The following is a 12,540-nucleotide window of genomic DNA, read 5'->3' as shown; positions in this document are numbered from 1 at the left end:
GTAGGGCATCCACATGTCTGGTACATGATTAATCTCTATACCAGTTTTGAGCCATTTGAAGGTAAGAGTTCTGGTGTGGTGCCCATCTGCAATCTCAGCACATATGAAGTGGAGGCAGGTATAAGCAAGGGCCTCGTGAAACTACCAAACTAGGCCACTGCATGGGTAGAAGAAAAAGGTTGTTGGGATGAGCTGCAAAGGCTGTAGGAGGTGGGGGCAGAGAGAACAACAAAATGGCAGAAGAAGGAGCAGGTTTTATGTGACAACAGGGTGGGGTCAGTGAGCTGATACAGGCCAGCCAGACTGAACCAGATGTTTTTGCCCTAGGTAGTTGACCTTTGTGGGAAGACTCAGAGTGAGTCTGGTAGGCAGAAAGCAGCCTTTGGGCTTGTTTATCCAGTAAGAATCCTTCCGTTTACCAGGCCAAAGTCCTTCTGTTTAGGACAGTGTCCACACTGCATGGAGTTGGGGTAAGAATTAGGGCCTTAGCACCTAACAGCAGGAAAAACAGTTTGAGGCCAGCCTGGTTATAGAACTTCAAAAAACTAATAAATAAAAGATCAGGTGGGATGAGGGGAAGCTAGCACAGTCTTTTGGAGAGAATTCCTTTCAAGAGCCTTAAACATTTCCATGCTTTTTGTTCCAATATCACTATATCAAGGATCATGAAAAAGTAATAAATACAGATAGATTACTCTGTCTGTCTGTTTTGATAGATAATCTCATGTAGACTGGTCTCAAACTCCATATACAGCCAAGGATGAACTTGACTATCTGATCCTGCCTCCACCTCCCAAATGCCAAGATTTTAGGCCTGTGGCATAACAGCCAGCTACGAATGGATTTTGTACACAGAAGATAATGTACGTGCTTACCTGTTGGAAATGGATGTTGTGGATCCAAGGCTCCAAAACAACCCATACAGACACAAAAAGTTTCACAAAGCAAGATTTTATTGGATTGGGCAGCAGGGCAGAAAGTGACCAGTCAGGAACAGCAGCACAGACTCGGAAGCTGACCGATCCCCGTCTCAGAAGGTATTTAAGCAGAAATACCCCAAACATCTGTGCCAGGTTACAGTTACGGTTTTCCACCAATCAGGATTCAAAGAGTAGATAGTTTCTAGGAACATGGCTCTGTAGTACACTAATCTTACTCTCATTGGTTGGTTTACTCAAGTGTGGTGGGGTGGCTTGCCCACTCTTCTTGTCTCATCTTGCCAACTGGATTTCAGCGATGTCAGTTACCCCGGGAGGTCTGGGGAGGTCTTGGGAGTTAAACTTTGACCCTCATTCAAGTTGGAAATTTTATTCAAAATGGCTTCAGTTTGGTTCCTTCTTACAGATGTATAGGTTGTGTGAATTGATGAAATATGTAGCATTTTGAAACACAATTATGTTTTGCAAATGCTTACAAAATGTTATAAAATGTGGGCATGAATCCTCATACAGAGTATGATCTGACAAATTAGGCCATAGTTAATAGGGATCAACTGAACTCTGAACTGTGGGACCCATTCATCGCCAGTTCAAAGTAAAACCTTGTTGCTTTTCTGTTGCTGTGATAAAATACCATGACCAAAAGCAGTTTAGAGGAGAATAGCTTTTATTCTGACTTAAACAGAGTCCATCATGGCATGGAATCAGGAGCCTGAGACTTGCCTGGCAGACAGGGAGCATAGAGATCACATTTCATCTGCTTACCGGAAGCAGAGAGAGAAAAGGAAGTGGGTCCAGGCTATAAAACCTCAAAGCCCGCCCCCACCGGCATGCTTACTTGAGCAAGGCTCTGCTTCCAGGAGCTTCCATACCCTTCCCAGACTGCCGCCACTGGGGATCAGGTGTTGAATACACAAGCTTCTGGGAGGCTCCGTGTTAAATCACATCTCTATCCTCTCCTGCTCTTCTGCCCTTTCCTAGGTCAACACCCCTCTTTAGCTAGTGTGGCTGCACTGACTTCTTCCTGTCACTTACTACTCCACAGCCTACTGTGCCTGAAAATTTACAACGTGTCTTTCTCTGCTATGGCTGGAGTCCCTCAGCACATTTCTCCTGCACTTCAAGTAAAATACGAGCTCCTTGTCATGGCCTTCGAAGCCCTTTTCACTCCCCACCCAAGCTCCTCCTTGATGACGCTCTGTGCTCTTTTTGTGCAGGCCTGCCTCTCTGCTGCTTCTGAATCTTTGACACATGCTGTTCCCTCCTACTTGGAATACTTTCCTCCACGCTTTGCAGGAGTGACTACCTTCATTTAGTTCATTAGTTGCCCTCTTAACAGTTGCCTCTATCCATGGGCTATTCCTGCCTTGTACATCAGTGCCACTTCCTAGGGACAAGCATATCCTCAGGGTTCACAGCGTATTTGTCTGTAGGCATTTAATACATTTCTGTTGAGTGAGATGATGCATTTACTCATGTGTATGGGCATGTTAAAGGGTGCATGTTGTAATCCAAGGATACAATGTGTCTGTACAGCTATGATTTTATGTTTTGAGTGTATATATGTATCAATACACAGGGCAAAAAATAAATAAAATAAATACAGGAGTGCAAGTGAGGTTACAAATGGTTTTACTTTGTTGTACAACTTTCTGTCTTCAAATATTTCTCCTTGAGGTGGTAGAGAGATGGCTCAACCAGCAGTCAGGAGCACTGGCTGCTCTTCCAGAGGATCCAGGTTTGATTCACAGTACCTATGAGGAGGCTCACCACCATCAGTAACTCCAGTTCCAGGGGATCCAACACTCTCTTCTGGCTTCCATACATATGTGATACACATCAATGCCCACACACAGAACATTTAATGTTCTGGGTTTTTGTTTGCTCTTTGGTGACAGGATCTCACTGTGCAGCTCAGGCTGTTTTTGAATGCTTTGTACTCTGGTCCCAACCTTGAAGTGGTGAGAGTATAAGTGTGTGTCTCTGGGACTGGCTTGTTTCTCAGGGTTGATAATTTATATACCTTCGTTATTGTGGTAAAATATGTGTAAGACTTCATTTTAACCACCTTCAAGGAGAGGTTTTGGCATCAAGTCTATTCACATTGTTCTGCAGCCAGCACCACCCTCTGTTTTCAGAACTTTTTGAACATCTCCAACCAAGACTCTTTCTTATCAAACACTAACTCCCTAATTATTATATTTCTTTTACAGGTGAGAGAAATTTTGGGTAAAAAATGTTAGAAAGAAACATGAATAACACCATGTTGATATCCTCTGGCACAAATGACGTAGGTGAGGGTCTGAAGGTCACAGTGGCTTGGTCATTGTTGATAATAGTCCTGTCCTCTTCCTTTCAAAGTATATTGTAGAAATTCATAGTTGCCTAACTAAAACTTATAAGGAAAGTACAGAGAGTTCTGATTTGCTGAAAATAAATTTCCTTTTCTTTCCCTGAACTAAAATATTTTAATTGAAATTATCATCCAAAGTAATGGATTTCATTATGGTATTGATGCAGGTAGCACATGCTTCTCTTGCCCCAAAAGAGACAGAAAATCCTATTTCAGAGTTAAAGTCCAGCCTGAAGCCCCAAAGGAAAGAAACGTGGTATGCCTGAAGACATGTGAAGAAAATGGGATGAATAACCATTCCATCCATGAACTGTGTCCTTAAATACACCCTAGGAGTCCCTCCCTAATGCACTTGCTTGCAGACTAAGCTTCTGCTCCATGGAAATCAGTTTCTTGACCTTTGCTGCATTTTTTTTTTCTTCATGTCATCCCACTGACATTTATAGCAACATGATCTGGATTAAAATCATACCTTGATTTTTATATGAAGGAAAATGAATTTTGGTGTATTGAAAATGGAACCTTATACAATATTAAGATGATATATTGATAGTCATTAAATTTCAGAAAACTCAATGGAAAAATACAGAGATATATTTGGAAATTTAGAAGATACAGAATTGTCCTCTTTTACAATTTAAAACTTCTTGCACTGATCTCTGAAAGTGTGTGTGCCCATGTGCATGTGCAGTGTGTTCAGGTGGACATGTCCGTCTGTTCACACGGGTGTCTGTGCAGATACATGCACATGTGTGAAGACGAGAAGTTGACTGAGTGGCCTCTTCAGTTGCTTTCCTCCTCATTTTTTTCTTCTCTTTCTTTCTTTCTTTCTTTCTTTCTTTCTTCTCTCTCTCTCTCTCTCTCTCTCTCTCTCTCTTTCTTTCTTTCTTTCTTTCTTTCTTTCTTGTGTGTTTTTTAAGACAGGGCCTCACTATTTGCTCAGGCTGTCTTGGAACTCACTATGTAGACCAGGCTGACCTCAAACTCACAGAGATCTGTCTGCCTCTGCCTCCCAAGTGCTGGAGTTATAGCCCTGTACCACCACACCCAGCTTCCCTTCTCATTTCTTTGAGACAGGGTCTCTCACCAAATCAATTTGGCTAGGCTGGCTCCCCGGTAGGCTCCAGGGATCCACTTCTCTCTGCCTCCCCTGCACTTTGGTTAGAGGTTTATCCTGCCATAACCAGCTTTTTATATGGGTGCTGGGGATTTGAACCCAGGTCATGTTTGCAGAGCAAGCACTTTATTCACTCACTGAACCATCTCCCCAGCCCTAGTTCTGACCTTTTTTCTTGGGCAAAGCTCTACATACTTCCGACCTATGTTCTTTCTTCCATTTACAAAACAAATCTTTAATTTGAACAAAAGTAAAGATGCCGTGACATACTTACAGTTTATTATTTATCCACCTTACAATTTATTATTTCATTGGCACAATGCCCTTGACAATTAGGAAAAGATTTACTGACATGTCCTCTGAATAATTGGCAATTAATTTGAGATTAGATGCTCAGAGTACATTATTCTTAATGGAATGTGAAGGTGGAAGCCTTTCCCATCCAAATGTCAGGGAATGCAGAGTAAATGTTAACTGGCAGCAGAGTTAACCCTGCCCTTTGCACATCCACAAAAGGGAGGGTTTCGGTCTGCTGACCATAAACCATAACTGGCTTGCTTAGTTGGAGCCTAAAATCAAGAATAATCCAGCAGAGTCTTAATAATACCATCCCGTCTGAAAATCTCTGATTTATCCTGATGGTGACTATAGAGGTATGCATCTCTGTTACATATAGGGAAAGAACTAATGTGTCCCATATGTTCTCTGGAATTTATTTTGGAGCCTAAGGGTATATTTAGATATCACAGACCTCTTTGCTACTCATAGCTCAAATAGTGTTTATTGCCCCTTTCATCCATCCATCCATCCATCCATCCATCCATCCATCCATCCATCCGTCTATTTATTTATATGTGTGTGTGTGCGCGCGCGCGCGCGCGCGTACGTGGGAGCACAAGTGTCATGGCAAATGTGTTGGGAAGAACGTGCAACAGTTGGTTCTCTTTTGCCATGTTGATTCTAGGGACGGAATTCGGGCTTCGTTGGCAGACTGCCCGCTGAGCCTCACTGGCCCTGTCAGTGATCCGATAGGACTTTTTCATGTCAAATACCACCTAGATCGTAGGCCATGGGAAATGTTATTCTTGCTGAATCATCCCAGAGTGCCTTCCCCCTGGGGCTAGAGGTTAGCAAGTGTGACTATCACACCTACCAGTAGTTTACCAGCTAGCATTCTTTCCTGAACCTCAGCCCGTTTACCCAAGAACACACTATTTTAGCACGAAAAGACTTTCACCCATTTCTAGAAGCTCTGGAAATGTTCTTTAGTCCAAGCTCTCTCGCCTTTATGTTTTGTCTCTTGTTATTTCTAACCCATTTGAATAACATTCAAATTGATGTGATTTTTTTTTTTTTATTTTTGAAAAGGAATGATAATTCATGTTTGGGCCAGTTTTTATTCTTTTCCCCTCACCTCAGAAATTGTCCACTTGACACTGTGGTGATTACAGTTTTTATCTCTTGGTAAGTGCTTCCACTCTGCCCTGCACTGTGCCATCCTGTCACCGCCTGTGGTGTTGACAGCAGCCATGTGACCCACTCCTATTATGTCATTGGTCTATTTATACGAGTGAGAGAAGAGAGGCTCAGGGGCCATGAGTCATGGAGCTGGATCCATACCTGGACCTGTGTTTGTTCGCTGCCAAGATGGGCCCTATTCTTCCTGTTTGACTCTGATGAAATTGGGAACGGAGCATCTAGCACAGCGCCTAGCGTATGGTACCCACTCAGCCAGCCACCCCATCTAACTGTTTCCTGTGTGAGTCTGTGCGTTCGGATGTGTAGGATCTGTGTTGCAGCACACAGTCTATCAATTCGAGATTGACATCTCCCTCAAAGAGTCCATTGTCGTCTCTGTTTCTTAAAAAGGTATTTGGAGGGCTGGAGAGATGACTCAGCAGTCAAGAGCACTGACTGCCCTTCCAGAGGACCCAGGTTCAATTCCCAGCACCCACATGGCAGCTCACAACTGTCTGTAACTCTAGTTCCAGGAGAACCGACACTCTCACACCAAGGCACATCAAAGAAAATTAAGTCAGTTATTTTTTTTAAGTTATTTGGAAATAATTATTGTGGTGGTTGTTGACTCATAGTTGTAGAATAGTGTTTCTCAATGCCCTTCATGAAGTTCCCTCATGTGAACTGGTGCATAAGCAAACATCCATGTACTTCATACATCAGGTACTCCATACCATCATGTGTTCCGCTCTTTGTCTTTGTTTCCTTCTATTCTGGAGAGAACATGGTAAAACTTTATGGATGAAGTTTTGTTCCCTTTTGTGTCTGGCCTCTGTGTCCAATGTTAAGTGCTTGAGAATTGTCAACATTATTTATGTATTTGCCATTTCTCCTTTTTAATTGCTGTGTAGCACTTCATCGAACATATCACATTTTGTTTCATTGCCTCTGGATAAACATTTGGATTGTTTATAATTTGAGGTTGTCATCATTAAGGCTACTGTAATGATTCATATTTGTTTTCTTTTTGTGGACTTATTTTTGTGTTCTTCATTTCCAGTAAAATTGGTGGGTTACTTGTTCTGTGCAAATTTGACTTAATAAGGTATTGTTAAATTATGTTCCCATGAGGCTGAGCCTCCTTATACACTAGCTGTATGTAAAACCTTGTTTTATAACCTTTCTAAAAGGTGATATATTTATTCACTCTTTGAATTCTTCTCTTCTGGTAGCTATGTAGTGGGATCTCCTTGTGATTTGAATTTGTATGTTCCTATCACCTAGGTATGTGTCAGCATCGTGTGTGTGTGTGTGTGTGTGTGTGTGTGTGTGTTTGTTTGTGTGTGTTTGTCTGTCTGTCTAGGGAGCAGGTAAGGCAGCTCTTGCTTCATTCATAAATAGGTGATAAATGATTGAATGGTGTTAATTTTGATTATTAATATATGTATGTATTTTCCTTTTGACAACTTGAACCTTGGTTTTAATACAACTGAAATAAAATAGTTCAAATGCTGTTTCATAAGTTTGTGCCAGAATGAGCAGGTGTGACAAGCGAGACCAGTAGTTTCCTGCCAAAGTAGGAAATAGCGTCATGTTAGCATCACTGTCTTAGTCCTAAATCACCCTTCTGAGCAGGAAGCTGCTTCAAGGAGTTCTGTGGCTCGCATGGTGACCAGTGGCTGTGTTGCTTCACTAAGGCTGGAAATGCCTCTGCCTGGTTTTCATTTTGTATAAAAACTGAAAGAGACTGTTTGTTTGTTTGTTTGTTTTTGTTTTTCGAGGCAGGGTTTCTCTATGTAGCTCTGGCTGTCCTGGAACTCGCTCTGTACATTAAGAAACTGGCCTTCAACTCAGATCCACCTGCCTTTGTCCCCGAGTGCTGGGATTAAAGTCTGCACTATCACTGCCCAGCTGGGAAGACAAACTTATTCTTGTGATTTTTAGCCATCTCTGTAGGGTCTTTATCCATTTATTTTACAATTCTTTAAAATTCTCTTTTCTATGATACATTTTTGCAACATTTGAAAGCTTTCCTTTTGTTCTACTAAGTATACAAGATTTCAAGGAAATAAAGACACAATTAACTGTGGCTCAAAGAGCAATAAAAAAGCAATGTGTACCTTGCATTTGCAAGGCAGTGGAAGGGATGGAGATATACACATCAATAGTTATTTATCTCTAAAATGAAGAATGGGGTCTCCTTTCTCTGCTCAAGTCTTTTACTCTAAAGGAAATGGCTGTCCTTCTTTTCTTTTTAAGATCCCTTCTATTAATATGTTTTCTCTCTTTTTTGTTTTGTAGTTTATTTATTTCATTGTTTTTGTTTGATTCTGGGGATTGAACTTAGTCTCAAACTGGCTAAGTTGTGCCTCAGTCCATTTCCTATTTAGAATCTTTTTTCCGCACAAAAAGAATCATAAAGACAGACAAGTTACACCCGTGATCTCACTCATGCATGGAATATAAAAGATGATTTCACACTAATGGAGAGTAGAGTGGGAGAATGGTGTTTACCAGTGGTCTGGGTGGTACCAGGGGAGAGGTTTGTCAGTAGGTAGAAACTGGTTTGCTCCCACTGAGAAGGATAACTAGACATAATAGTACAGCAGTCTGTCTATACTTTAAAAGCTAGAAGAAAGGATTTCGAAAGTTTCCACTGTATACAAATGATTGCTACCTTAACCATTGTACAGTATATACCTACGTTTAAATATTACATGGTGCACTCCTATATACTCCTATATGTTAAGTTGTAACTTTTTTTTTTTTTTTGCTTTTATATGCCAGTTAAATAAAGTTTAAATATGCAAACCGGGGTCAGACCTCGAAGGCTCCTTTCTGAGCTCCCTCCCTGTGACTGGCATGTAGAGGTGTAGCTCCTGTGTTCTTAGCAGTTCCTATGCAGGTGGGCCGCGCTTTACTGAATCGGTGTCTGCTTGTTGTTTCTACGTTGTTTCTTTGCTTGCTTTTTATCTTTACTTATTGGCTACAGTAAATTATCCTGGGGTTCCAAACAGGCTTGCGAGTGTAACCAGTGAAGAAGGCTGTGTAGTGGGACAGTTGTTACAGACTGTCCCCTTTGCGGTTTCAGCGGCTTGTTCTCCCTCCCAGAGTGTCTGTGGATGTCACAGGCGCCCGTCTAAGTGCAAATCCTAGAGGAAACTCTCAGTTCTTTGGCTTTCTAGTGTTGCACGTGATAGGGCCACACCTTAGTTGTTTCTGGGCTGTTTTCTCTTTGGTGCCTTCTTCTGGCTGTTCCCCTGCAGAGGGAAACGGAAGCACTTCCTCAAGGTGGCTGAGGGGCTGTGGGCTGGATGTGCGGACGCGGCTTTCTCACACACAGCCCTCTCTTGTTGATGTGCTCTGTCTGTTTTATGTATTTCCTGCAGGAGGAAGGCTCAACAAGGACCTGCGACACTTCCTCAACCAGCGCTTCCAGAAGGGGTCTCCGGACCATGAGCTCCAGCAGACCATACGGGACAACCTCTACCGCCATGCCGTGCCTTGTAAGTAGCCAGCTTTAGTGTCTCACTGCTGGAGTGGGAGTGTGTGGGTTCACGCGTGTGTAAAGAGGAGAAGGAAGCTCAGCTGATGGTTCTGGCACACTTAGTAGCGAGTCCACCCAGGGATGCCCTGAGTGAAGCAAATGGTGGTTGACTGTGGGACAGACAGCATGAGATCATGGTGTGACTGTGTGACTGGATTTCCGCTTGGCTCTGCTACTTGTACTGGGTTTCAATGCGGAGTGAATTATCTACCTTTTGTGAGCTCACCATCTGATCTGTGTAAAGAACATGTCAGCCATGCTAGCTTCATGGAGCTGCTGTGAAGTATAAGTGAACTGAAGCGGGTAAGCAGTTTGTAAAGCCTTGGCAAGGTGAAGCCTCTAGAAATAGAGACATTTCTAAACATTATTGTGTTTAATGGAGTGAGCGAGGCAGAGGCCACTGTGTCTTTAATGGCCCTCAGTGGAGGGAATACCACAGTATACTCTCCTTCCCTACAACCAGATTTAAAAATTCCCAAGTATGGATTGTAGGAAGAAAGGATTTTCAAAGATTAAAAATTCCAAATTCTAAAAACCATTCAAAGCAATCAAATTTGAGCAAGCAAGATCCAGAACATCGGGCCTCTGAAAGGAAACCTTTGTGGGTGAGGACAAGAGGCAGTGTGTTGATCTGTGAGTGGTAAATGGACAACTGCCTTAGAGTGGGACATGGACACACTGTGTCCATGAACAGGCTGATCTCACCTCTGCCTCTTGGGAAGACACGGTGTTTATTTGATTTCATTCACATCTCAAGGAAAGAGTGCTTCTGGTTTTATTACTGGGAATTTTACGTAGTGCTGTCTGTCACTTGGTCCTTTAAAGTTTGAAAGAGTTTTTTGGGATACCATTTTTAAGACACTGCCTCCTAGAGGAAGATTAATATCCTATCCACAAAGCCCTCCTATTACTGTGATCTGTTGTCTAGAGATGGTTTTCTTTAAAATATGGTATTTTGTAAGTAATGTGCTAGATTCCAGTGTTTGCTGATACTAAAGTCACAAGCGTAACGGACCAAAGGCTTTGCATAGATTTGAGAACCTTAGGAAATCAAATTCTAGAACAATCTGCTGCCCTCCATCTTACTTGGTAGTAAATCATGGCTCTGTGGGGAAGAATACTGCAAGTGACTTGGGCCAGCACTCCAGAGTCCCCTCTTTACTCACTGGCAGCTGCATCTGACAGAGAAGAGGTGACCTGTTTACTTGACTTAGTTGTCCTCATTTCAGCTTTTCCATATTGAACTGAGAACTCTAATCCCAGTAACATCCTTGAATGACTACATGTGTATTTGGATTAATTGCAATTCTTAAATCTAGTCTTGCGAATGGGGTGCTGATTTTAATCCCATTTTTATTGATCTAGTAACACAGTTTTGAGTGAGAATGTGACTCTGGGTTACAGGATTGAGGCAGTATGATCCAGCTGGGTCCACCGCTGTCACACTGGCCAGTGTCACAGACACCAACCTCCTGAAAGCAGATGGGGAAACAGAGTCATGGGGAGTTCAGAGCAGATCCTCATCTTTTTGACTCTTGAACCTCCTAGGGCCATTTTTTAGCTGTCCCGTGACTGCCTGTAAGTTACAGTTGCAGGTTGAATGCAACTTTGCAGAGTTCAGTAATTGCAGACTCATGCTTTTCTCCATGTACTTTTCCCCCTACTTAGATTCCAATTTAAGAAATGGGGATGAAGCGAATTATCACACCATTACTTCATACATCTATGGTGTTGCCATGGTTACATTTTGGGCAAGTTTTCCCATTTATTTTTGCCCCCACTGATCTCTTGGACCTGACTGAGCTACATGGCTTGATTTTAAGTGTGCCACTATTGAGGAAGTAGGTCCAAAATGACCTCAGTTTTTTTAAAATGATGGAAAAATAATGTTTGTCTTTGCTTGAAAAACTAGTGGGTATTGATGTTCTCTTTGTATGAAACTAGTAAATAGGAATTTGGAAAGTGGAGTTGGTGTTTGGATTGAAAAAGAAGATACATCACAATTCACTGTACCTATCCAATTATAAAGTGGCAGAAAAATGAGGTCTATTTCTGTGCATAGTGTGTTCTGTGTATGTATGTATATATATGCACATATGTGTGTATGTATATGTGCATGGATATATGTATGTGATGCATGTGTATGTACATCCACATGCACATGTGTGTAAGTGGAATCCAGAGGTCCATTTTTGATGTCATTCTCGGGTGCTGAAACCTTGGGTCTCTCACTGGGACTTGGGCTTTACCGTTTAAGCTAGGCTGGCTGCCCAGAGAGTCACAGGGATCCACATGTCTCCACCTACTCAGCGCTAGGATTACAAGCCTGTGTCACCACATCTGGCTTTCTAAACTGTGGGTACAGGCCCTCATGCTGGTCTAGCAAGCACTTTGCCCTCTGCACTGCCTCCCCTGCCTGTGATGTGCTTCTTAACATGAGTTGGCTAGTGTGATGTGGAATTCTGTGGCAGGCTTGGGATAGTCCATCCCTGTGTGTGTTTATTTTGATCTTTGGGCCTATACCTGGCAAAGCAAGGGTCTTTCTTCACCAGTACCTTGTGTGAATGGCTGAGGAAGCCCTGGATCGGGAGACTGCTTGTGTTGTAATAGAAATGAAACTTCCTGTGATCTCTTGGTTCCAGAACCTTCCTTGGCTGATAGTCCCTGACCTTCATATGTGGTAGGGTGACCCCCTGAGCAGGTATCTGCCAGTGGGGGGCTGAATTTCTGTTCTCCACACTGTAGAAGATACACTGGCCATTAGAAATGAGGAGATAAAGCTCCTCTTGTCCCACGTCATCTTGACATCCTCAGCATGTGTGTAGGGATGGATGTCACAGATCAGAACTCAGTCCTAACCATGACAGTAGTCTGTTTTATGGACAAGCAGAGGACCCACTGAATTGCTGCTCAGTCACACTTGGAAATACCACGCTGCTCACTTCTCACCCACTTCTGTGGTTATTATTTTAAATTTGCAGCAGCTTCCTTGAGGTATAATTCACATACTATCTACGTCACCCTTTTAATTCCTTCCTACAGTCCTATTTTTGTGGAAGCTATTCTCCCTTTTATTTTCCTCCTTATTCAAGAACTCTGTTTCTACAGTCGAAGGAAAAGGTCATCA

General features: G+C 42.5%; 1 protein-coding gene across 13 annotated transcripts in view; it reads left to right on the top strand.

Moving 5' to 3' along the window:
• Positions 1–12,540, top strand: part of Magi1 (membrane associated guanylate kinase, WW and PDZ domain containing 1) — a 650,887-nt gene that overhangs the window by 376,425 nt on the left and 261,922 nt on the right. For all 13 annotated transcript variants that reach the window (XM_059258241.1, XM_059258239.1, XM_059258243.1 and 10 more), the window contains exon 2: positions 9,256–9,372. In XM_059258241.1, coding sequence (XP_059114224.1) covers positions 9,256–9,372 — 117 coding nt within the window. The remainder of the gene's footprint in view (positions 1–9,255; positions 9,373–12,540) is intronic.

This window comes from Peromyscus eremicus, chromosome 3, assembly GCF_949786415.1.
Source record: "Peromyscus eremicus chromosome 3, PerEre_H2_v1, whole genome shotgun sequence".
Taxonomy (NCBI): Eukaryota; Metazoa; Chordata; class Mammalia; order Rodentia; family Cricetidae; genus Peromyscus; species Peromyscus eremicus.
Note: the sequence above shows the minus strand (reverse complement) of the source record. Positions and strands in the feature narration are given on the sequence as shown.